Below are 27,431 nucleotides of genomic sequence, written 5' to 3'. Positions count from 1 at the left end.
TTTTTTCCAGTAATACAATCAATGAACGCCCTTTAAAAGCATGGCGTTTTCTCTTTACAAATGCCGAAGGAGAAAGTACAATCATAGGCATAGTGCCAGAAGAAGCATTATGATGTAGTGTTATTGACCCGAGAGCTAGTCGGTAACTGTAATTATTGATCTATATCTGACTTATAGGCCAGAGCCAAAAGCAGTGATTGATAAGGAGGGCGCAGCACTATAAAGATACGCATTCTGATTAATCCAGGCGTTTGTTTTCTGCTGAAAGTGCATGAATTGCACTGTTCAAAGTTGGACAGCCAATCACATCCTCTAAATGTATCCAGTGCTCTTTGTTAGCAGTGGTGGCTGCCTCCAATCAAAACCGATAGGGCGGTGGGGGCAGGGGGAAAAGGAGAGGTTGGGAAACTGCTCCCGATTCTGCCCTCCTTGTTCCTCCTGCTCTTTTCAACCCGGAAGCCCGTAAGTGAATAGGCCTAAAGGCACAGGCTCCCCACCCAATCCAGACGCTGCTCTCTAGCAAGAGAGCAGCACCAGGATTGCTAAGTGGCCTTGTTTGCCGCTCAGACAGGTCCTGGGAGCTGGTTGGGTTTCCCCAACCTGGCTGTCAAATACAGCTGGGTTGGAGAAACATAAGTTTGCATGTGTGTTTAGCCGGCCTAAGACGGCCGGCCAAACACAAATGCGCACTTCTAAGAGCACAGTATACCTCCCTGCTATGACCCGGCCCACCCCTTCCTGTCAGGCGTAAGTAACTGCAACAGAGATAAATGAAGCAATAATAACAATGTGTTATTATTGTTTTATTTATCATCTGCTGGCAGTGGGCGATGCTCCTCAGCCATTACGGAGGAGCCACCCTGTCTGTTTGTGAACATCTTTGAAGTCCCCCATTCTAAGTTCTCGCTCACGTTCCTTCGTCCCGCTACCTTTTAGAAATGCCCCATCCTCATGTCTCTCACTTCCTCCTACACTCACCAAATCTTTGACTCTTTCAATCCCCTCGCGCAGTCTCTCGCGCCCTCTCTTTGCCGGATCCCCGTCCCTCCTATAGTAGTAATACCCAACGCCTCCCAAGATGCTAGTCCCCTCCCCCTCCCTAGACATTACCAACTGCGTCCCTCATAACCTTCAAAACACACCAGTGACAACCTGCTTGGTGCCTTAAAAGGTTGCAGTTTATTAAAACATAACATTTATACATATCGCAATCTCATGGTCATGCATAACATTCCGCTGACACGTCTACTGTCTTTGCAATTATAGTTCTTTTAGTCCATTTTTGTTCGTTATCTGCTCTCAGACAGACCAATATCTGGGGAGGGGCTGTTAGACCTGTCAGCCCTAGGGTGGTCTTCCCCTACATTTTTTTGCCCTCTTTGCCTCCCACTGGACCACACATTTTTGTTGGATTTAGGAGTCTGGCCCCTTACCACTGCTAATCAGTGCTGAGGTGCAGGTGCTCTCCCTTAAAAGCATGGTGACACTAGTGTATCAGCCATAGGCCGTGCTACTGCAGTGAGGCCTACCCTTCATTTGCATGCTGGTAGTCTGCACGGTCTGGGACTTTTGGCAACTGTAGCCTTTTGTCCCTGTTGACAGGCAGGTAGGAAAGAAAGGTAACACCCCAGAGCCTCCTGGATTCTTCCAGAGATTTCCAACCCCCTAGATTCTGCCAGAAAGTGCCGCCCCTCCCGGTCACCTGACCTTAGGGTATAATAAGGAGGGTTCTGGCCACACATCCCTGTTGCACTACTGGACCTGGAGGAATCTCTGCTGGAGTAAGGATTGCTGCGCCAGGAGGATTGCCACTTGTGAGGAGGCTGACTGCTCCCAGGAACTGCTGCCCCTACTTGCTGAGCTGCCCTACTGCCTGCTGATCCTGCCCGGCTAGAGAGAACTGGAAATAACACCCCCAGAGTGTCTCCATCACAAACTGCTGACTGTCCCCCTACTTGGTGGGGCATTCATAAGGACCACCACGCTTTCTTCCTTGCCTGAACTGCCTCTGCAGCGCTGCGTGTGTGAGGTTAATTCTATCAGCCCTAAATCACCGCTGCTGCCCAGGACCGAACTGTGACTGGAAGTGCTGCAGAGGAAAGCACTGCATGTACAGACTTCACCGCCGCCAGCCCGGGACCTGGATGCACTGTGCAGTGTTGTGTAGCGCTGTGCAGAAAAGCGCTGTTTCATCCCCGAATCATTGCCGCTAGCCCAGGCCCGTGAACGCGCTCTGCACCTGCAGAGAGCGCTGCATGTACGATCTTTACTGCTGCCGGCCTGGGACCTGAATCCACCGTGAAGCGCTGTGACCGAAGAGCGCTGGGGGCCAGAGATCATCGCCGCCGCCTGGGAACTTTGGGAAGCCGGTGAGGATTCCCCTCTGTGACGTCAGGCTCTCGCCGCGCTGGGACTTGGCGCCAGCACGTGGGTTGTCCCGGCAACAGGAGCGTCATCAGGGGAGTTGCGTCGGACTCAGGAGAGCCCCCCCTGCTCCCCCGTGCAGCCGCGCCAAGGACCGAGTGCTCTGAGGAAGGAAGGGGCTCCGCGCCGGTGCTTACATCGCCCCCCTCCCAACTCCAGGTAAAACTTATCGGGGAAGCGCTAAGCCCCTATTTTGACCTCTCGTATCGGGGGGGGGGGGTGGCACCTCTGAAGAGCAGGTCGTGCGGGGACCGCCTTAATTGATTAACGGACACAAAGGGGTTCTGCCCCGGCTGAAGATTTCCCTGACCTCGCACCGCTCACTGGGGATGGCATTGGCGAGATCGTAGAGCTTTTACCCTACCAACTGCTCACAGAGCCCTAATTAGCAGAGGGAGCCCCGCACCGAGTGATTCTTGTCTGAGAGCATAATGTGGCAACGCTGACCATGGAGTTAGCAGATTGAGAGGCACAGCAGTATTGCATCTAATAACAGCGCCTTACTTGGTATAAGACCCGATTATACAGTGAAGGGTCCTGAGCCCTAGAGACAAGCACCGGCACTAAAGGACCATCTTATTATTATTTTTTTTGCCTGAACTGTTTTCCCCGTAACCTTCCCCACGCCTGGTGCAGGGAGAGTCCCTATACGCATTTTCCTGTGCCTACAAACCGGAGACTGAACTGGTGACTTTTATGAACAGTGTCCCTTACCAAAGACTCACCTAAACCTGCACGTCCATGGTTGTACTGCACAAGTAAAAGCCTTAGCATATGTGAATTCCTTTATTGATGATCAGGCCATATTTTTGGAACTTGCATAATTCTAGATAAAGATACCTTTAATTTTCTATATAAATCTGGTATGGTGTCCTTTTCTGAGTACTTTTACTGTGTCACTGTAGGTGTGTGTTGCACAAATACTTTACACATTGCCTCTTAAGTTACGCCTTCCTGCTCTGCGCCAAGCTACCCTGTCAGAAGCGGTGGTCCCTACTTGGACTAGGGTACATACCCCGGCCAACTAGAGACCCTGGTTCCTACAGGGGGCCAAATACCTGGGCCACTGTTTCAACGGTGCTAGGCTTCAACTTGCTACCGACTTGGTGGGTGTCTGTTCGGACTTGCCCGGGCCACAAGTGCCGTCCCGCTTGCCTTTGATCCCTTCTTGGCCCCTCCCTGTTCCTCTGGGTCCCTGCCGTGTGGCATCCCAAGGACCCCGTGTGAGCACTTCATCTATCCAGCCTGAGGCTGAGTTCTGACCTTTCGCTCCTTTGGTACCGATGCTGTGAGGCATCCCAAGGGCCCAGCAGGAGCATCCCATCTACTCTATCTGTGGCTGATCACCACTATTGGCTCCCTCAGTGCCCCTGCTGTGAGGCATCCCAAGGACACGGCGTGAGCCTTCCATCTACCTATAGCAATTTCTCACTTTTTTCTATTTTTCTAGAGTTTCTTCCGCTTCACATCTACCCCTGCGGCTGCGAAGCCTGCCTTTTTCTGGAGTGGGTGGGTGGGATTCCTGCTTCTCCTGGAGCGAGGGGGAAATGTGTGCTTTGGGGGGGCCTTTCACTCCCTTCTTAACCCTCTGCACTGCTTTGGAGCTCACCCCCTGATTGGGGGGGGTGAGACTGCCCTGTGGCGACCAATCGCGGTCACCCCATTTTCACAGGCTTGCGCCCCGGGGGGGGGGGGGGGGGGGATTGGCTTCCCGCCTCCGGGCGGCATTTGTCCCAGGCCCCAATTGGGTCCGGCTACACCTTTCCCGGCTCGGGCTCCTTCCAGTTGCACGTGTCATCATTCCCCCCCCCCCCCCCCCCGCCAGTATGTGCTCCTCTCCCTGCCCCCCTCGTGTGCCCCTTCCCTTCCTCTACTTTATACCAATTCCTTCGCTCTCATCCCTCTCTTTCATCCACAATGTTGTTAATAGGCTGTGTCCGCTTGGGTATTGTCTCTGTGCCTAATTTGTAGGGAAAAAAAAAGTAGAGGGGGCCATAGTTTTTCTTAGAAGCTCGCTGATGGTTTCCTATCTTTGTCCCTATTTTACCCTATCTTGTCTCCTTCCATCGCTGTCCTATTTTTGTCTGTTTCATCTTGCTCTCGGTCAAAGTTTGTTGAGGAAAAATAAGTCTTGGGCCCCAAAAATGAGCACTGGTACTCTAATGTCCTCCCACCTGCAAGCATCTGCAAATTAAGCCCTGTCTCGGTGCCGCCTTTGGTAAGTATTACGTTTTTTTGGCAGAGCTGTAAATGTTACTGAATGTAAAACGATCAATACTTCTGCAATGCAGATTCCTCAGTTACAATAAGTCATACAGTACCTTCACACTGACGACACAAGACGTCTACTCTATATATTAATGTGCTACGAAAGTTCTCGTTATGCTTTTACTCTGCTATGTATGATCTGTTGTGCTGAAGACGAACCATTTAAAATACGTCAATTCAATGCATGTGTTTGGGTTGGTTTTACTGTTTCATTTTTTCAGGACAGTAAACGTTATATTGCATTATTATTCATTTACAGTGTATTATTGATTTAAAATTGATATTGCAACTATTACAATAATTTACCTTAAAATACCGAGCTATGCTAAAGTATTATATTTGAATTAAAATTCGTTAATAGATATTCAAAGGCCAGCCCCCCACAGCCATAAAGATTTCGCCACGAGCAGTATAGTAAACAGGCTTGTTTGGTAAACATTCGAAATGCTCTCTAGATTCGAAATGCGCTCTAGATTAAAGTATGTCTTGATTAAATGAGGATTAACATGGGCGGGCCATGTCCAACAGCAGCCCTCCTGTTTCCATGGTAACAAAGGAATTGATGTTTCATTGGTTTCTTATCCTCAGGAATGACTGGGAGCCCCCGAACACGAAGGTGGACACTAGGAAATACCGCGCGGAGCCCAAAAGCATATATGAATACGAACCGGGGAAATCCTCGGCGCTGACCAATGAAAACATGGTAACGTCCCGCTGTCTCGTCGTCATTGAATTGTCTCGTTCATTGAATGTGTCGTGCCAGCGTCTGCCTTTTAGAAGGGAGCCCACTTTCTAAATATGCTGTCTGTTTAACTTCAGGGGGACCCTAAAAGTAACAGTATTGGGTGATACAGATTACCAGCTCTTTTACTTCTTTATGTATGTGCACACTGTCATTTTGGAACACTGTATTTTGTTTGCTGTCAGCTCAGCATTTATTTTCTGTCTGTTGTGTCTGGCAGACCGTGAAATTGTGCGTTTTGGCGGCAGCTGCTTTTCGCTCTTGTACATATTTTTTCACCAGCGATTGAACTCTGTCGTAAACAGCGAGACTACAGGGAGGATTAACAGAAAATTAAAGAGAGATATTTTACAATTGGAATAATGTAGTTATTCCAGAATTACAGGCTGCAAAATTAGCGCACTTTGTCGTGTGATGAGATCTGTGGAAATGAGAATGAACGCTTGTTGGGAAATTCTTAAATTGAGATTCCCGAGGTCACCTGGGCCCAAACTCATTTTCTAGAAGATGAAAAGCATGACGTACATAATCTTCCTAACTGATCTTTTCAAGATAAATGAATATGAATTTCTGCTTCTAGCTGATCACATGTGAGAGCTGTTTTTAGGGTTGTGACTGAACAGATTGCGTTTGTGTGAAAATGTTTGCTTCTGTTGAAATTATCAGCCACAGAGCTTTATATCCACCTACCCGCAACATTTTAAAAAATTAACTTGGTTGTCTGCTCACCCACTTTAGGGGCATTGTGGTGATTCCTTCTGGGAGATTTGTGAGACAGCTCCAGACTTGTTACACAGTGGAGTAAGATGGTGAATACCTTGATATGAACCAATCGTCCGTGTTATTTGAGCGTGTATTTACAGCTTTACCCCCTGAATGAAAGCACTACATAGGTAATGATTTTCCCACTGTTACCATCCCTTAAAAAAACGAACACAATTTGAAATGCCTAGTTCGAAGAGGACTAGTGGACATGAAGCTGTTTGAGTTTACCTTAGAGCATCTGGTCAGCGCGTCCCAGGCCCGGGGGCAGCGGGGCTCCGCGCAGTCACCAAGTCATCAGAGGATGATGTTTGTAATTCAGATATTTTTTCACTTCTGCAAACAGCGACTGCTCTGATATGTTTCCCTTCTGAACTAAAGTGTATTTCCCTTTGCTGAGAATGACAATTTTGGGGGGAAAATATTTTTGAAGTCAGCCAAAAGAAGTAGCATAAGTACTTGCAATTCTAATTACTGTTGCAGTGCAAACAAGTCTGTGATTTTAGATTTGGGTGAGGGATTGAATTTACTGACTCGGTCACCAGTGTGTATGTAGTTAACATGAGGGTGAGCGTAAACTGGTGCATGCCCCTGTTTGCCCCGTTAGGTGGCACTGCTTGACACGGCTTGCTAGGGGTAGGGCAGCTGGGAGGTACACTCGCTGAATAGAAGGGTTGTCTATTGGTTTGCTTGGGTAGCGCCTGGCTGTTAAAGTGCCTGGCATGGGAGGGTGATTGGTCAAGGGCTTGGTTGGGTCCGGCTGAAGTTTGCTTGAGTTACAATGTTAAACCAAGGGATGTCAGTTCTAAAGTGACAAGATGCCTTTAGCGACACCTGCAGAGAACGGCTTTAGGAAATGTCCTTGTCTTGGAAAGGTCCCCTGCGTTGAGACAGAACTGAAAGCTATCTTAAGAGATAGTCGTATATCTGAGAGGCCCAGCCTGAGTCACCAACTCTCCTACTCCACTTCAAAGATTCCAAATCTTGGGAAAGCCCAGGACATTGAAGGTGACGCAGTGCCAAGGACTTTGGAGGAGACCCATAACTGCACGGCTATTCAGTGCACCTTTAATACAACAGGTCTGTACACTAACTTCAGGCGACTGACCTGCTGCACCTTTGGGCAGCAGCCCAGTCCCCCAACTTTTGTTCTGGGTGGGTGCGGTCTTCAGTCCTTGCACTTTGCAAGATACTAGCCTAGTTGTCCAGTAGTTAGGCATCACAAGTGGTGAGTTCCCTATATGGGTTCCCTGGATAGAGGATTGGAGGGAGTGATTCTCTCGTGGTGATTCAGAGAAATGTTCATTCTCTCGTAAGAGCAGACATTGATTCTTCAGCTAGAGTCCAGCAAGACTGACTTGCCATCTGCTGGCTAGACAGTGTGTCTGCAGTTAAGGATGCCACATGGACCAGGAGATAGGACTGCCTAACCAACCCAGCTAGCGAAGTTACACCAGGTAATTCAGGGGTATCATGGCCTTGCTATTGTGTGTCCTGTTAGCATTAGAGCTACTAAGGGTACCTATTCCCCTACGCGTAGTGTACTGGTATGTCTCCTCATTGGACTGCTGATGCCCTGTCTAACCTTTCTGATTGAACTTAAGGAGGATTTATGTTATTCAAATGGAAACCAGCTAGTATGTATAAATACGAAAGTTTGTAAAGCTGAAAACCTTAAGTTCAGGACTTTTAATTTGAAAATGTAACCCAGCCTATTTTATTTGATTTATTTGAAAGGTTTTATATAGCGCTGGCAAGACCTGGAGGTATCAGAGCGCTTTACAAGAGTATCGGACCATAGTTGCAGGTTACATCGTTACAACGGTTACACGGTTTTAGAGCATAGCTACATAGTTACATGTTAGGTCGAGACAAACAATAAGGACATACACGTGAGGGAAAAATCATGTAAGGGGATATATTCAGGGGAGAGGGGGTAGGAGCAGGGGAAGTAGACAGAGAATGAAGGAGGGAAAGAGGAGGGGGAGGGAGCGAGACACAGCATGAAAGAGGAGGGGGAGGGTGACGGGGGCACAAACGGTAGACGAGTAAAAGCTGCATCCAAAGTCCAGTAAGCTGTGATCTCAAGGGAAGTGGTATCATTCCCCCATCTCCATTGCGAAAGGCTCCCTTTACGCAGTGGACTCTCTCAGATGGGTCTCTGAGACTCCAAGGCCTACCTACTGGATCCTTCCCCAAAAAGGGGAGAGGGAGTGCTTTCGCAAGGGGCGCCATACCATATCTCAACTGTGAGTGGCTCCCTTGGCGCTGTGAACTCTCTCAGAGGGATAACTGAGACTCCAGAGTATACATATTGGATCTTTCCCCAACAAGGGGAGAAGGAGTGCTTAGTCAAAGGGCACAAGGGACAGGGGGCAAGGCGGCGTCGCAGGCAAGGGGAGAGATTCAGGGGAGAAGGAATAGGAGCAGAGGGAGTAGACAAAGAATGAAAGAGGGAAAGCGGTGGGGGAGGGTGAGAGACAGAGCATAAAAGTGGAGGGGGAGGGTGAATTGGAAGGGTGCACAAGCCTATGTATTTTGCATAACGTTTGAAACCTGAAAGTTTGAAAATGCACCTTTTTAAAATGTTTTTTCAAATTTTTCCTTAGGTCTCCCCTTAAATTAAATGTCCTTATTCTAACCCCATACCTGTTTCCTAAATCTAATTTTAATTTTCACAGTCTAACTTGAACCCTTTTCTTAAAAGAAAATTCCCCCTCTAAGCCCAGTATTAAAAATCATAAAGTCTGAGATGAGTGAAAGAGTCAGGCAGAAGCAGCTATGCGATTAAGACACACACGTTGCGAAAGTCTTTAAGAGCTCTGAAAGATGCCCATCTCCATCACTAACGTACACGGAATGTCGTCATAATAGGGTACATTTTGGAATTTTCGGAGTGTTCAATCTGTATTTCTTTCGCATCAGCAGAAAAAAAGGACATTAGCCAATGGTATGAGACAAAACCTGTAAAGGCCTTTGAAAACTAAGGGCCTTATTTTGAGTTCGGTAGACGGGTTACTCTGTCACAAACGTCACAGATATAATGCACTTGTAAAGCGGCTGACGGGATTTCCGTTGGTTTTTGACAGAGTAACCTGTCTGCAAAACTCTAAATCAGGCCCTATGCTTCTTAAAGCCAAAAGTTTGCATCCCTTTTATAAATGCTCCACATTAATGGGCTTCAAGGGAAATTAACCAATAACACTATGCATAAGTTGATAATGCAGTGAGGTTGAGTACCAGGACGGTGTACAGCGGTATGCAAAGTAAGATTATGGTCATTGTTGACGGTGCTTGAGACAGCTCCTAGCAGTGTCATATCCTGGTAGAAAAAAGGGCTGTTTCTTTTTCAGTCTGTTTCCTGCCCTTTCTAATATCCCTTCATTCTTCCTGTTTGACTTTCAGCATTTGTTGTGGGTGAACAAACAGTCTTTTACATTGTCTTTGTAGTCACTGTGTAAAGATAATTAAAAAATGTTTGATTTCCAGAGTGCGTCCTTTCTGAGCCCGAGAGCTATATCACACTCTGCTTACGTTGTATGGCATGGTGTCTCGCATATTCATGTGCCGTTAGAGATGCAGTGGTACCAAAGATTTGTAAATGGAGAAACGTCAATCCCAGGCACAAAATACCCTATTGGGTTGTTGGTACTTCTTACCACAGTAATCTCATCTACACCGCGTCTCAAATTCAGAGACTACATATCTCTCGAAATGCCACACATCAGGTCTAGACTCCTCAATTCTCCTCCAATCGGCACAATTTTGATAAATTGTGTTTCAGCGTGGAGGGATGCCTGAGGTGGTGACAGCCTTTGTAAGCCTCATAGAATATAGTCACGGTGTTGTGCCAATCCACAAACTGCTTTATATACATACATATATCTGCATTCCCATGTTCCAAAGCTGCTGACGGTACACCTGCATCTCTAACGTCCCTCTCCTTTGTGATCTTTTCATAATCTTATCCTTCTCTTTCTTACATTTCCCTGTCACCGGTTCTGTAGACTCGTGATATAAGCCCAGAAGAGGTAGATTTAACGAATGAACCTTGGTATAAATTCTTTTCGGAATTGGAGTTTGGGAAACCGGTAAGTTTCATAGCTCCCGTAACAACTACCGTTTGCAGTGTTGTTGCTATAATGAAAATACACGTTGCTAATGTGCCTAGCTGCTGCATTAATCATTTTATCTGTACGTTGTAAAGTGCTGAACACATACCCTGCTCCCTATAACTAATGCAGTCAAAGCTACACAAAGGCCCCATGGTATACTCCACCACACACGTTGAGGTCAGTCACAGACGTGTGTGAGATCATGGCCTATCAAAAGTCATTCTAAGGTGGGTGAGTATCCAGGCACAGGTAGTGCATGGTGTATAACGGGGCATAGTGATGTTGTAAATAGATCTTTAATTGCAGCATGAGAGTAGGGTCGTAACGCAAAGTTAGCACCATGGATGGAGCACTGGGTGCTGAGCAGCTCATCACAATGGTCCATTTTCAGGTCACAGCTGTTGTTGCGGGCCCACAAAGAGAGCATTCTGCCAGCTCCCAGTATCCCTCTGGTGTGTTGTGGGCCATGTGAGCGCTATGGAAGCAGTAACTTTCTCTTGCTTGAGGTGATTGATGAAAAGGGACCCAATTTCCTGTGGCTCTCCTTCATTTGCATCAGAAGCAGTCTGCTAACACATGACTGTCTAGAGTCCTTCCTTTGATTTTGCGGTAAGGGAAATCCAACCAGGCAAAAAAAAAAAGGTAAAAAATGCAAAGAAACATTTTGCTAATTTTGTTACCTGACATTGTTTTTTTTTATGTTGAGTGCAAGAAAATGGATGACAAGTCATTTTCAGGAAGCAGTTATGAGGGGAGATGGATTCACGAACACCTATAAACAAGTGAGCAAAAGGATCACAGTGGCATTACAGTGCCTCTAGGGCTAAAAGGGCGCCTTTTTAGTTGTGGATGGACTTTGTAGAATCCTGTTGTAGCTATAATAGCACGAAGAATACAAGTAGATGGAATTTGAGATATAACTTAACTTCCATCTAACCTCAGTGTTCTGAATACTTAAAAGAACTAATACCTATAAACAATTGAATATTCAGTGACTAGTGCGGGCTAACTTGATTGACGTTTGAGTTATAGAACATCAGTATGCGTTTTTTTTATGATGTGAACCAATGCCATGAAGAGTGTTGTCAGCCAGAGTGACTTAAAATAAATCCAGACGTTTCCATTGCAGTGCCCATTTTTAGAGTCACAGCCTTGGGAACACCAAAACAAAAGCCCACCAGACAGGATCTGGCAAGCGGCCTGACCCCGGCTTTGGTGGTGCAGCAGACCTGGCGCCACACCACCGAAGTCGTAATCAGGCCCTAAGTGATTTGGCAAGAATCACAGGGTGTTGACACTGATGCAGAGATTCGTAACTGGTTCCATCCAGCTCCGATGTTAGCAGCTCAGACCCTTACACCACATCCTCTCCTTTAAGAACTTTCAGAGTAAAGATCTCTGTCAAAGATTTCTTTGATCAAAGAGGGATACTGAAGCTGATTATCAGCCCTCTACTTGGTGTCCTCAGAAGTGACTTTGACTGTCTAAGATGCCGGATTCTGTGAATACTTTGTCCAAAGATCTTCAAGCTCTTTACATTTAATAGCCGTATAGTTGTGTTGTTCTTTGTCTGTGTGATGTTATGTCTGCATGCATGCCCCTGATTCATGTCTTTGCTTCCTCTTGTACTGGCCACCTTGGTGTGATAAAAGGAATACTTACTGCTGAGTGAGACTGTGATGAATGTCAGAGCTGGACCAGGCAGGGCTTAGGCAGATCTGAAGTTTTTAAAAGGACCACTTGAAAACATCTGGACTTTGGGCCTTTGTTTAAGTCTCTTGGCCATTGAAAATTAAGTGCACACTTGTGAGTGGCAGTTAAGACCTCCTGGGTAGTCCAGTCCTTGTAAACCTCACACCAGAACCCACATTAATCATCTTGCCGAGCCTGCCTGCTCTTGGACCAGGCCCTTGCCCCAAATGGTAGCCAAATTTTTTATTACTTGTTCTTAAACCCACCCCCTTTCCCTCAATCACCTAAACAGTCTGCCTACCTCTGTGTGCCCTTAATTGACAACATTACATAACAATAACAGCACCACAACAATAAAACAATAAAACACCCAATCCAACCCCAACAACATGTACCAAGGTTGGCAGTGGGCTTCAGCTTGACTGTGGGCGCAAAGGAAAGTGTGCTTGCTGCCTTTACGTGCTAATGCTACATAGATAGCCCTACGGCTGCCACGTCACTGCATCCGTCAATCCCTACCTTCCTCCTATCCTCTCTGAGCACCGAGCGCTCTGTGCTGCCCATGCTCAGAACTCTGATTGGGAGAAAATGATCACACCATTCTGGTTGCTTTGAGTGTAAAAGGCTGCTTCATTTACTACTGGGAAGAAGAATACTTAACCCTTCAGCTGAGCTGGATAAGCTACCATGTCAACTGGTTTAACCAAAGGTTCTAAACCAATCCACCTCCCCTAAGTAACTTACACTCCCAGCATCCCATCCTTCATGGCTCTTCTGAACAGCACACAACGTTTGAAATGCCATGAGACATTGTGGTCCTCGCACCGAGACTCACATTAACCATCTTGTCGAGCCTGCCCACTCTTTGACCAGGCCCTCTTCCTTGCCACAAATCTTAGCTCCATTGTCTTTGCTCGGTCTTACACACGGTCATCTTTCCCCCAATCAGCCAAAGAGTTTTCCTTCTTCCACCACCTGAAAGACCCACCCTGAAGTGTTATTTCTGTCCCCTGCCAACTCATAGCTTCTCACAGTCTTTCATCCTCCCTGCCTTGTAGTGTAGTTCCTATATCCCTAATAGGCTCTGCGCATTGGAATAATATACCCTATAGATTTGGCATAGGACTGAGGTCAGTATGCCCCTATCGAGTATGTTAAACTTAATTATTTTTGTACCAGCTAACTCAGAGGCCACTAGAAACTCCTTGTAAACAAGAAGGGATTAGTTTCTGGCAACCGCATAAACATGACAACTTTGTTTCCCTTTAGAATCGGGACACTCTCAGAATCGTGTAAACAACAGATAACAGTTTCACTCAGCTAATCGTGCATGCTTGGTTTCTTCAGAGTTACACAGAAAGAATAGACGGGCGTTTCAATGAAAGGATTTATTGAACAGTCTTGTTTCTTGTGTAAGAGATATGAGCTGTTACAATCACAAGACAGTATGCAAGATATATTATGTACAGCGTAAGCAGTAGAAATAAATAATACTGCGCTAGCATTATCTTTTAGCTATGACACATATACTCATATACATAAATAACATAAGCTAAAAATGCGAGTACTCATGAGATGCTTCTCTAACTAGTTCTACCCCAGTGTACCCAACCTAAATGTAGTACAAGGTAAGAAGTAGATGATGTATCCTATAGTTTAGTATGCTGTAGTATAGTATGCTAAGTCTGGTATGCCAAGTCTGGTATGCCAAGAGTCCCTCTAGGTTCTAGTGAGCTCCATACCTTGAGAATGAGAGAGGTGGGAATCTCTTTCCGGGTCTCGAACACTAACACCCCGCGAAGGGAGTCAGAACACTGGAAGCTGGATTCTCTGCGAGCAGGGATGACAGCGTCTCTTGTCAGTGTGTCAGGCCAGGACACGGGCTCCTCTGACGTAAAGTCGGGCAGAGGAAGACGTCAGGAATGAAACCATAAGGAATAGCGGGTCATGCATAATAAATGAGTTCTTGGAGAAATCAATAATCCTGTGCTAGGGGAACTCCCAAGAGCTTAAGGTTCTGGTTTCTAAGAACTCGTTGTGACGTTGGGGTGGACGGATGTAGGTGACCATGCCTGTATTTGGATAGCATGGCTAATGCCTAAATAAGGACTGGGATCTTATGTCTATATAAGGACAATGCGAATTGTTCCTATATAAGGACATGTATCAGGAAAACCTTTATACGGACACTTAAAGCGGAATACAACACCCACTCCACTTTCGAATGAACCATAATACTAAATGCTAAACATAAAATGCTAAACAACTGAGTACCACATGTTGCTAAAAACATTTGTAAAAGCATACTAAACAGATCGAAATGGCACAAAGGGGAGCAAAGTATACAGTATACAGTGCTAAGCATTGGAAAACTGGAAAAATTACCATTTACGGTAGCAGAAAAACCAGCTACAGATTAATCCATGGCAAAATAACTCTGCCTTTCACTACTTTTCATTTTCAATATTGCCTCAAACAAATGCAAGCAGGCAAATATGAAAGGTTGGGTAAAGAATACATTAAGACATCCTGGAATTTACCTTACGAATACAGATGTTGGAGTGCGGGTCGTGAAGTGTTTCTAAGCGGTACACCCTGTGAAAATGCACTGAGCGGATCTCTCATATGTCAGGACATTTCTTTACACGGGGCCTGTAATGGTTCTGTGGCTAACTTGTCCTGTCACCTGCAGGGTACACCGACTGCTGTGATTAATCCAACGTTTGGCCAACTTTCTAACGGGAGTTACCTCATGTTGAATGATGAAGGTTGCTGCGGCATGTTGCCAGGAATCCCATATCTGGTAACGGTTAGCTCCAGGGTTACTTGTTGTATGCAAGTATTGTTCCCCCAAATAGACAGACACAGTCAGAGAGTCGCATCTCTGGCCTTCATTGAACTTTTCTTTTATACGTTTTAATACTTTCAGTAGAATGAAAGCCATGCTTTTGCAACACACCATGCCTTTGACCTCGGCCAAAGAAACCTATGATCTACAAATTGCAAGGACTTTGGCTGAGATAAAGGCTCTAATTCATACAAACTGCCCTATACATTTCGTAGAAATGATGGGACGTATCTTAAACATGTCTGATACGAGCAGGGTTGTATATGTATTTAAGAACATATGTTCAGGACTGTTAACACCTTTTCAGGCAGTCCTCGGAATCATTCCAAACTTTGTGCATTCGGTGTTTGGTGGTCTGCCATTAGTTCTAGCATTGCAGGAATCCTGTTTCTATTCCTACTGCTACGCAAGCCTATCCACCGGCGTCACTCCCAGCAACTTGGAGGAAGCTCTCCTAGAAAGGAAGTGCTGTGAGAGCATAGTGCAACTTTTGGGCATACCTCGTCTACGGGAACATGGTTTCTGTCATTTAGACCAATCTGGCAAGATTGCATCTTACCTGTGCTACAATGCCTGCTTTGCGGTGAAGAATGCGTGCTAGACATCTGTCTAACACTCCCATCAGTCATGCCAACGGCTATCGATACTCTGCTGGACCCGATAACGGCCCATGCTCTGTGTTGTCCCCAGAGGCTACCAATCCTGATGACGGCATTCGTTGAGATCTCACAGACGCTTCCTGCTGCTGCTGAGGTACAAGATGGATCAATAGGCATACAGGTGACAACGGACGCGAACATTGCTGCGGCATCCCTTGCTGAAGGCGATGCTTCACATCTCTGTGCAGTTAACCTTCTAAACGATGTGTTCCAACTGTCACCGACATCGGTAGACGATCTTTTGTCTACAAGAGTTGATGATTTCATGTTTTCACCAGACCCGTACACTGACTTTGATTCGGCTCACAGTGTACCAGGAAAGCAATTAATTTGGCCTCCATATTTTGAAAATACATCGCAAATCAATCTGCTTAAAGTAGAACTATTCATATAGAACGGACTTCTTTGAATTCTTCAAGGGACACATTGTCCCTATGCCAAATCTATAGGGTAAATTATTCGAATGCGCAGAGCCTATTAGGGAAATAGGAACTACACTACATGGCCTGGGTCTGGCCTATGGATAGTAAAGCCCTGTATTCTATTCAGGAAGCTTTCTTGACAGATGTCAGATGTAGGTTGCCAAAGGACTTCAGCAAATCCAGCCCAGTGTATTTCACCATAGCATTCTACCCTAGATGGATGTCCAAAACATCGGGCTTGCTCCACTGTGCCTTCTACTACCACTAGGCTGGCACCAGTTGTCCCTAACGCATCCCAACAAGGTCAAACCACTGCACCATCTTTTTTCAGCCCCTGCTGGTTCCCTCCAAATTGCCTCTTGGCCTGCCCCCCGCCCACTTCACCAAGGATTGCCTGCAGAGCCATATATTCCTCCAGTGAGACTTTGCACAAGGAGCATCTGCCAATAAAGCAAAAAAACTGTTATTTCATTACTTATCAAACATAACTCCACACACAACTGTTCCACCACCTACACCAAACCCTTCAGTCTGTCTCCCCTATCCCCAGCCGGAAACCCTAAGTCGCTACCCCTATCCAAAACGAGTGAGCACCAAACCCAGTGCTGGCAAGACAGATGCCTGTAAGCATCTTCTCAACAATCCAAGCACTTGCCCCGAACTTCGTGCAGATCCGTTCTCTTGCAAGATAATGGGTCTCTAACATCAGACCCTTAACTCCAAATAGGCCTACAACTGCAACGAAGGGCAAACCTGTGCCTCACCTGAATGGTGTAAACGCACTACTGGTACATTGTGAAAAGGTGTTGTGTCCTCACAAAGTCGAATTCAGAAGCTTTGCAACTCAAATATTATTGCATGAGACTTTAAGTTCTTTATTTGAATCAGTAAAGATACTTTATCTACTTGTCTTGTGTCACACACAATGACACACACATAAACCTGTCCATCAGTTACCAAGCACTTTACCTAATAGAAGGTCAGACTCATTCACTTTGCCTTGGCTTGTTTGTTGAGTGAATGTTGGATTCCACTGACAGGCGATTACAATCTTAACATCTTCAGAAGCCAAAGTTCTTAAGCCAAACAACCTTGGAAAGGAGTTCTGCTGTGTGAGCATGTTGATTCACGGGTTAATTTCATTTTTAGAAGGACAGGAAAACTAGAGCTTTGTTCAGTTAAATGATGGCCGTGGATATGAGGTCACCGGGAAAAGTTGAAGAACGTTTTCCACTGCAGTGATTAGAGTAGTACATGCAGCACTTCACCCACACAAAGGCGCTCTTCATACCACACATCAGTGGCATTTCAGAAGGAATGGGGTCGCACATGTCAATGAAAGGGTTTGACACTGTTTTCTTATGCTGTAAATTCTCTTTGTGCCTCTTTTCCACTGGACTAACCATGGCGGACCATCTATCCCTAACTTTCTCTCACTAGTACTACAATACGTCTCTCTGCATAAGAATCTTAACCGGGGAGGAGCCAAGGTTATTGTAAGCCCTGGTTAGCGTGTTCATGGCAATTAATGTTTTATTGGAGGATCTACAAACGACTTTTAAGTTACTCGTCTCTTACTGCCTTAGGAGCAAACAAAAGAGTGATGTAGTCATATCATTTTGAGCTGTATATCTTTCTTGGACGTACAGTTATCTCTGGCTTCTTCAAGGATATTCCCCAATCTTTATCAATCAAGCTTTAGTATCTAACAATTACATTCATGGATTACCAAATTGACTGTAATAGCAGAGCCTACAATTAGCCATATCACATCAAATTTGGTTGAGATCAGACTTCTGACCACTGTTCCCTCTAGAGGGCGCTCCTTGTCATTTTATTGCCCCACAGGGGGCCCTCCAGAGCACGCATTATAAAAGGTCCCTCTGCTGATCTGCAGGAGAGCTCTTTACAGGCATCTGAAAATCAACAAAGAAACGGCGCCAGCAATAGAAAGAACAACACTGGGTAACTGGATCTGTTAAGTTAAAGCATAGCAGAATGGACCATAGTTGACCTTTCGAGGCAGCTTACTGTGAAATGCTACTTTTGTGGCATTTGTCTGTTGTGCTACCGATAAGACTAGAATCGAATAAGCAGAGCACCGCAAATCTAAAGTATAAGCACATTACAAAGAGTGACATTTTTTCTTTTTCATCATAGACTATATTAGGTTTCTACATTTTAGGATGTATGTCGTTACAACGCACACTTTTACAACGCATGCACTTACAACGCATTTTTTACAACGCAAAATCCATTACAACGCACTACACTTACAATGCATGACACTACAACGCATTTTTAAAAACTACCTTTACAACGCATACCATTACAACGCATAATATTAAATTGCATTTAAGGTAAGTATTAGATAGTATAGTGGTAAAAATTACTTAATAAGTGTTGGATAGTATAGGGGTAAAAATTACTATTCTAACTCCAGAGGGTGCAACAGTAGGGTAAGTGTTGGATAGTATAGGGGTAAAAATTACTATTCTAACTCCAGGGGGTGCAACAGTAGGGTAAGTGTTGGATAGTATAGGGGTAAAAATTACTATTCTAACTCCAGGGGGTGCAACAGTAGGGTAAGTGTTGGATAGTATAGGGGTAAAAATTACTTTTCTAACTCCAGGGGGTGCAACAGTAGGGTAAGTGTTGGATAGTATAGGGGTAAAAATTGCTATATCTAACTCCAGGGGGTGCAACAGTAGGGTAAGTGTTGGATAGTATAGGGGTAAACATTACTATTCTAACTCCAGGGGGTGCAACAGTAGAGTAAGTGTTGGATAGTATAGGGGTAAAAATTACTATTCTAACTCCAGGGGGTGCAACAGTAGGGTAAGTGTTGGATAGTATAGGGGTAAAAATTACTATTCTAACTCCAGGGGGTGCAACAGTAGGGTAAGTGTTGGATAGTATAGGGGTAAAAATTACTATTCTAACTCCAGGGGGTGCAACAGTAGGGTAAGTGTTGGATAGTATAGGGGTAAAAATTACTATTCTAACTCCAGGGGGTGCAACAGTAGGGTAAGTGTTGGATAGTATAGGGGTAACAATTACTATTCTAACTCCTGGGGGTGCAACAGTAGGGTAAGTGTTGGATAGTGTAGTGTAATATTATGCGTTGTAATGGTAGGCGTTGTAATGGAATGCGTTGTAAAGGTAGTTTTTAAAAATGCGTTGTAGTGTCATGCGTTGTAAGTGTAGTGCGTTGTAATGGATTTTGCGTTGTAAAAAATGCGTTGTAAGTGTAGTGCGTTGTAAAAGTTGCGTTGTAAAGGTTGTTCCCCTACATTTTACAGTGTATGGGCATTCCTTTAATTTTAGCTCTAGTGTTTCCCAAACCTTAGACTTGTAGGGTATCTCCAGGCTATAAATGTAAGATGCCTTTAGGTTCTGCATTTAACTTGTAACATTTGCTGCACTTTTAAGACGGAGGTCAAAAGTCAGGCTGTGTCTTCTGCTACTTAATTATTTTTAACATGGAATAGTGTTTACAAACTCCTCTCACTTTCAGCGCTGGATTGGCCGTAGCAGGCGCCGGGCGTGCTCCCATGTGTCAGAAGGGTGGGGGCTTTTTTTTTACCCGTGGGGGCTGGTTTTGTTACTGTAAATATAGTGACCATTTCAATGGAGATGTGCCTTCTGTAAATGACAATGCGCTAACACACCATGCTTTAGTTAAATACCTCGTGTCCATTAAAGCCAGGTGGGCTGCAAAAAATTATCTCTTTAACAAGTGGGTCGAGATTCTAATAAGTTTGGGAATCATCACTGTGCCAGACACAAGTGACGGCATTAAAATTGCATCAAAAAGTACTTTTACTAAATATCTTGGTCCAGCTGTATGAAAAACTGGTTCCAAAATACTCGTCACTTTGTAACAAGTATTTTTGCAACCAGTGTGGTATTTTGCAACCCGACCTATGTACTAATAGGTCGGGTTGCAAAATATCATTTTGTAGTGGATCTCAATTCCACCTTCCTCAAAAATACTAATAAGATTGGTCACAAAATGCGACCCACTATGATTTGCAGCCATCACTGGGATAGTTGCCTACTCGGGTCAGCAGATCACCATGTCTGTGATTGCTTTTAAATAAAGCAATATATATTTTTTAATTCAGCCCATTTTCCTTAAACAAAAACCGGATGCGTTAAAAACAAAAAAAAGCTAAAGTAAAGTTTAGGTAAAAAAAATTCAAGAGTAGGGATTGGACCACTTTTTTTTGTCAACATACACAAAGGGGAAGTGGTTACTGTACCATTTGTGTATTCTGTCAAATATTAATGTTTTGCGACATGATTTCAGTCACAAAACATTATTGCATCCCATTCTAAATTGATATTTTGAAAGGGCGTCCTAAACACACCACTCACAAATACCGATTCGGTATTAAGTCGCAAACCCAAATTGTGATTCGGTAACACGCTACTGTATTGAAATTTGGGTTTGTAACATACCAAAAGGCACATTTTAAGGTAGCAAACAGCCCGATATTGCGGATCAGATCTTTTGTGAACACAAAATGCGTTTGTTTATCTTGCCGTTGTTGTTGTTAACCCTTTCTGGCTTCAGTGACCACCGTTTTTAATTCCTGTAGATCCCATTAATATGGTGAAAGTTCGATTTTCGTTTAACAACCCTGTACAGTCTAGGAGTTGTGGTTTTAGTTTACATGGGTTGATCCATTTGAACTAACACACCTGTAAACAATTTGCTACCTGCAAATTGTATATAGTGCATACCTGGCCCACAGGCCTGGGTGCACTTTACATGAGCACCAGAAAATGTTACCCTTTTTTAGCTCTCGCCTAAGACAGCGCATGCAAGATCTTGTTTTATATACAGTGGGCTTGGCAGCCACCCATTGCTTACCATTGGTTGGCTTCATTATCACTCTCATTTGCTTGTATCTTATTGGTATACTGCTTTAGGTTTCCTTCCTCTTTGTGTGTTTGTCCATCCCATTGAGTATTAATGCATTACATGTGTGCTTCCACAGCTCATTTTCTTAGGTGCTACTTTTTTCTGTAGATTTAAGCACTGTACCAAAGTGTGTCTTTTTCATCTGACTCCCTTGTGTACTTCTCCCCCTCCTGCTGTCTGTGTTGTTGCTTGCCCCCTTCTGCCTGCTATCCGTGTTGTAGCTTGTCGCCTTCCACCTCCCTCCTGCTGTCTGTTGTTTGCTTACTACCATTCTCCATGCTGTTACATGCCCCTACCACCCTCTTCCTGCTGTCTGTGTTGTTGCTTGCCCACACTCACAGCCTGTATTGTTGCTTGCCCTTCCTGCTGTCCATGTTTTTGCTTGCCCCCAACCGCTGTGCGTGTTCTTGCTCCCTCCCTCTCTCCTCTCACTTTCCAAGTTGCCCCTTCCCCTGTCATAACAAAAAAAAGAGATATGATGCTGGCAGCATCACAGCACTTAAAAAAAAGAAAAACCTCACCCTTTTTAGGTCGAGCATTTGAGACCTCTTGTATATACTTTAGTATATACTTGTATACTTTAGTATATACTTATGTGTATGTACTTTGTGGGCTCTGGAGATCAGCACTAGGACTTGTCTGCTTAAGCTTAGGGACTTTTTTCTGTTCACCTGCCTCTATTTAACTGTTTTGATAAAAAAACAACGAGCAGAGGTCAGTAAAATACCAGAATTGCTTACTGCTGAGGGACTTTCTGTTTTTTTTATTTCTCTGGCAACTGCCTCTATTTAACTTTCTTGATAGAAAACGACCAGCAGAGGTCATTAAAATACCAGAATCACTTTTTCATTCTCTAGATTCCAGTCCATAGAAATTGTCTTCCATGAGCACCCATAGACAATAATATTTTTTTCAAATCTTGTATTTTCAGTGATATCCCACCGAAGGCCCTGATTTTATATTAAAAACAGAGCTTTGAACTATACCATTTCCTGCTGAAAGGCAATATTTCTCTCCATGTGTTCCCATACCTGGCGTGTCACGCAGTTTGGTGCTTACTTTCCCTCCATATTAAAGAACAGTATATGTTTCAGCACCCAGGCTAATGTGCTGCATAGCTAAATACATATAAGGTCCCAAAGGCTTGACTGATTGCATTTCAAATGCTTGTTAGAGGTTGTCCGCTCACTCTCATAGTGACTCCTGTTACGACTCAGTTGCGCATGCAGCTCTGAAAGTATGCAGACAGACACTGCATTGTCATAAAGTAAAAAAAAATTAGAGGGAACATTCCTCCTGATCAACTTATTGAATTAATTCTTTACAAGTGGTTGCCTTCATACACTCCACTATGTGTTTCTCATTCTCTACAGTAATTCCAGTGAACGGAAGGCATAAATATGTATAAAGCCCATCCCAAGCATTTTAATGTGTGTTCATGGTTATTTCTTGTTTAGTGGCACTTTGGCATCGTTAAAGGAAACTTATGGCATCGCTGTTTTGTGTGTAAGATGTTCAAGTAGGTTTCATGTTTGCTTATACATCATGCAAGCCATAGTATAGACAACTGTGAGCACAGCAAACTGATTCTTTTTTATGATAAAGTGAGGATAAATGGCCAGCCGATCCTTAGGTGCCACTAACTACCTCATTTCAAGAAGAAAAGAGAGGAACTCAAGAGGTGACTCATGCGCATTCTCTAGTAGGTAAGACCCTTAAACCCACAAGTTGAGTGTATAGTTCAAGTAAGTATGGAATGCAAGCACCTAATATCATTGGTAACATTTATTTTGTATTAGACCATGTGAATGATATAAGACAATAGTCATATTCATTTTCTAGTTTTTTGGAGCAGGGATGGTGTGTCCCTGATGGATACAGGTATTTAGTTCCAGACCCTGTGCGCATATACAGAGAAGGACTTTTGCCATGTTTTTTGTTTATTACAGTTTTTCCCTCCAGTCTCATTGTGTCCTGGCTGCAGGTGTGCTGAGAATCACCGGTAATATTGAGCTTTGTCAGCCAGATATGTGTAGGCATTGGTCGCAATAGTTTCGTAAATGAAGCAGCTGGTGTTCGGTGGTGCAGGCCAGAAGGAGAACCAAAGGCACTCCATCAGTATGGAGCTGATGTGGTCATATTTCTTCTTTCCCATGATGAGGTGTGTAACATGTTGGATTCCCTAAAGAGGGGCAGTGTACAGTCTCTGAGACAGTGGGGTAGGGCATTGCCATCCGTGCAAATGCAAGAGTAGGAGGGCTTGAACAGTAGTTCTGAAGCCGCTTTCTGGGAGAAATAGTTTTAGTTTAGTTCGTAGAGAGAGCTGCAACCTGACCATGTTTTTTTACTTGATAAATAAGAGAAATTCAGTATTTGTGGGGTTGAGATTCAGGTACTTATTTATTTATAAAGTTTTATATAGCGGGGAACATGATCCCGAGGGATATCAGAGCGCTTCACAATTAGGTACGTGCTGGACATCCAGATCTGGATGAGATGCAGGCATTGTTTGAGGCTTAGGATGCCTGCAGCGGAGACTTTCAAGTAGAATTGCTTATCGTCAGCATATTGGTTGATTCCAATGCTGTTATTGCTGCATAGACCCCCAAGGGGCTCCATGTAGAGATTGAAGATGAAGGGGAAAATATGCAATGCAGTCTTCAGACACCTGAATGTGAATATACACTTAAGGAGTGGAGTATTTTCAGATATGACACAAGGGAGCACAGAGATACCACTTGTCCTCCGCTCCGACATACCTGTTTTAGTTGATACCGTAACGCTGACTCGACTTCCGTAACGCTCCAGGGCTCACTTGAGAGGTGTCTGGATCCGCTGAGCAGAGAGCTGACGCCATAAACCCCCGACAAGGTCCGAGGAGCTGCAGCCTACCGCGAGAGGCGGCTTACATTGGGCCATCTGGATTAGTAGAGTCGCTGGTGCGGTGCTGCGACCCCTCTCCTCGACGATCAGGTACCCGAGCTGCATACCGGAGTGCGAGAAGCTCAGCGAGAGCGGCGAGGGGGCCACCGACGCGGGGATTGCCGGTAAGGTGCACCCGGCCCGCAGGAGTGTCGCCGCAGCGTGAGCAGGCCAAACAAGGGGGTGCGCAGCCGCGGAACGAGGTGTGTGCAGAGCAGTGCCCCCCGCTCTTGTGGCATGGGGAGCTAGCAGTTTGCGAGGTGGCCCAGTCCCCGCCCGGTAGCACTGTGGAATCCCGGAGCAAGCGGGGAACACGAGAAACTGACTGCAAAGCGGCAGAGACTGGGTGACAGAGGAAGACTCCAGGCTGTGGGAGTGGAGATTGGGGGGAGCTGAGGCTTGGCTGAGGACCCCCCGAGGGCGAACACTTGCCTGCTGGCCTTGAGATCATGCCAAGAAGGGCAGGGGCAGGTGCTATTCGAGTGGCTCCGGATTTACAGGTACCTGGGATACGTAGCGCAGAGGGATTACTGGCAGCGCTCCTGGGGATAAGAGTGTGAGAGAAGCCCCTAGACCCGGCAGAACGAGAGAGCAGGCTGGATGGTGGCGGGCTACGGAGCTGCGGAGCTGCAGAAATCTACAGAGCGAGCAGAGCAGAGTGGGGTGAACGGGACAGAACGGATACGAATGGTGAGAGGTGGAGAGAAGTTGAAGTGCCCGTCTGGGCGAGCGCAAGGAAGACTTGCAGAGCTTACCGCCCCCCCCCCCTCCCTGACTCTGACTCTGCGCTACTCCGCCAAAAAACCTCGCCTGAGCCCTGCCTGACCCCCTAACCGACCACAGCTGTCTGCTTGGTAAGGGAAAGACTTTGTTGTAGCCCACTGGAGGCAGAGGGTGCTTGTAGAAGCAGCCTGACAGGTGTGCAAGGCATCTGGCATCGCCCACGAGAGCCCGCTCAGCGCCTGACACCGCCAGCTCGAAAATGCCATCCTAGTGAGGGCCTCTGACGCTATATTGGGTGGGCAACCGGAACCCCCGGGGATTGCGAGGCGACACCCAGTGTACACGGTGAAGGAGGTGGAGGTGATCGTGGGAGGCTTGGGAGGCTTTTGCCTCTACGACCCGCGAGTGGTGTGTCGCTGCGTCCTGTGGGGTGCTGTGCGTATGCCCGTTACGCTTGCGGGGGGGTCGAGGCGACTGCCTGACACGGAGGCTGAGTGGAGAGCACTGGGGGCCAGCTGCACGAAAGACAAAAGAGGCGCATTATTTAATTAATTAATTAATTAATTAAGGACTCGAAATCCCAGGAATCTTTTTTGCTGTACATACCTGCCCCTGGGATAGAGCAACGCCTCCCCTACTGATTTATTCCACCACCACTTCCGCTGCATGTGAGAGCAGCCCGGGGAGAGGGCAGCCATTCCCCTTTTCGCCTGTGGCTCTAGAACTGTACTACATCGGCCACAGTAAGTACTGCTGGGGGTTTCACTAATATGGCTGCTCGGGGAACAAGGAGCAATACAATGGCCAGTAGAGGGTTGGTTACTGGCAACAATTTTATTATTAGAGCAAACTCAGTGATTGACCAGGGTATTATTCTCATGGAGCGCAGAGTATCTCAGGACCTAGCAATGGCTAAACGATCTTCCTTGGGCCACCTTGCCAATGCTAGGACACCTGTGCACAACAATCATACTAATACCACCTGCGTTCCAGCCCTGGTACATGCTCCCCAGGATGATGGCCACACCTCTTCAACTACAGGCTCCCCAATTCCAGAGGCAACTGTAGCAACTGTGGCAACTGTGGTACAAGAGGTCTCATCTTTGCCTACCTCGCCCGTGAAATCACCGGCAAATCCATCGAGGGGGGATCAAAGAGCGGCAAAATGCAAGAGGAAGCGAGCTGCCACTAAAGTGATTTGTCACAGGAAGACTAGAACAGTGAAGGGCCAGACTGGCAGTGTTACATCTTTAAAACCCAAGGGAGGTCCTACCTTGATTGACTCGATTGGCTCGGACACTGACTTATCCCTGTCACCCCCAGCATCAAAAGGGCCCACGACTCTGGAGCAGGTTCAGCCCATGGGGGAGGCTAAGGGGGAGGACGATATCCTCATAGAGAGACTGGGGTCCTTATTAAAGATAGCGCTTGATCTGCTAGATCAGAGACTAGCTCGCATGGAATCTCAGCTCTCCCAGCTACAACAGGCTATGGCTGGGAATGGGGTAAAAAGAAAGAAAAAAATGCAGTCGGCGGAAACAGCCCAAACCAGTTCTGTGCCCATTGGGGTCGCGAGTCTTGTTCATTCTCCTACTGCCGGGCCTTCTATCATAGCTGCAAACATGACAGCTGCGGCCGCAGGAGTCGGTGCTGGGGTAGTACCGGCAGTTAATTTGAGTACGTCCACCTTAGACGCGATAGCACCAGAGGAGGGAGAGTCTCTATCTAATTTTACATCCCAGGTTGTGAAAAGAATTGATTTACCGCCTGAAACCAGCCCGTATGTAGTGGTATTGACAGGTATTCCTGAAATTAGCAATCCATGTCAGGAATCATTTATGTCCCTAAAAAATAAAGTGACCCACTGGCTCAATCATAATAGGCCTCTACCCCACAATGTCAAAAGTGAAGTACTGATGCTACGTAGGATAGCTTGGGTGGGACGTAGTAGAAAAACCATCCCAGGCGATTGTGTTCTGGTTAACTTTAGGGACCCGCGCATAGTAGACCACATCTGCAATTGGACTCACGACAGTGCAGCCTCAAGGATCAAACCCTATCCCCTGTCCTTCTTTTCCCCCCGACCTGTAACGCCAGTTTGTGCATCGGATTGGTCACTGGTGATGCAAAGGCGGGGTCAAAGGGTGAACAGGGGCGGTCACAGAGACCTAATCACCCAAAATTACCCTGTGACCTATAATAGATTTAGTTCCCTCGAAATGGTGGATTGACTCCATGCGAATAGGGAGCTGAGGGTGGGTAACTCCCAGATTATGGATCCTAAAAAGTCTATTGAAAGCGCAGAGGAATTTGAGGGTGGTCCAGAAAGTGCGTTTTCAATTATTCAGACCCGGGCACCTAAAACGGCAGAGGGGCTTGTGATCCAAGAAAATGTGCTGCTACAGCACAAAGCTCAACCTGATTGTGGGGCACAGAGTATAGGTGAGACACTAGGAAGTGCTGTAGCAACCAAAGCAGCCACGGTACTGTCATCAATTAAAATACTGTCTTGGAACGTGGCGGGTATAACAAATAAGCTACATTGCACAGAGTGGGGTGCCCTGGTTGATCAGTTGGATTTATGTTTGTTCCAGGAGACTTGGGCCAGGGAGGAACACTCAAGAGTGGGATTTGCAACTTATCATGTACCTGCAAGGTGGGGAGGGAAAGGAAGACCTTCTGGGGGATTGGCTATATGGGTTGCTCTCCACTTGGGTTGCATGGTGGAAAATATGCACACTCATTCAGAGGACGTGCAGTGTCTAGTGCTAAAATGGCCCAATGGGTATGGACTGGCGGTTGTGAATGTTTACTCGCGGCCAGTTCGGACAGGGTCGGAGTCATCCACAATTGATGATTTATCCCAATTCTTGAATACATTGCCAGGGGATTCTAGGCTTTTGGTGGCAGGGGATGTGAATTGC

The 27,431-nt window shown here is 45.8% G+C and overlaps 1 protein-coding gene across 44 annotated transcripts in view; it reads left to right on the top strand.

Annotated features, from left to right (window-relative positions):
• SORBS1 (sorbin and SH3 domain containing 1) overlaps positions 1 to 27,431 on the top strand; it is a 1,103,390-nt gene that overhangs the window by 901,232 nt on the left and 174,727 nt on the right. For 39 of the 44 annotated variants that reach the window (XM_085603602.1, XM_085603630.1, XM_085603622.1 and 36 more), the window contains 2 exons: positions 5,281 to 5,395; positions 10,204 to 10,287. In XM_085603602.1, the coding sequence (XP_085459728.1) occupies positions 5,281 to 5,395; positions 10,204 to 10,287 (199 nt within the window). The remainder of the gene's footprint in view (positions 1 to 5,280; positions 5,396 to 10,203; positions 10,288 to 27,431) is intronic. The other 5 variants (XM_085603620.1, XM_085603608.1, XM_085603628.1 and 2 more) reach the window with 1 other exon arrangement.

The sequence above is a fragment of the Triturus cristatus genome, chromosome 1_2, assembly GCF_964204655.1.
Source record: "Triturus cristatus chromosome 1_2, aTriCri1.1, whole genome shotgun sequence".
Classification (NCBI taxonomy): domain Eukaryota; kingdom Metazoa; phylum Chordata; class Amphibia; order Caudata; family Salamandridae; genus Triturus; species Triturus cristatus.
The sequence above is the reverse complement of the archived record's forward strand: the minus strand, read 5'-3'. Positions and strand labels throughout refer to the sequence as shown.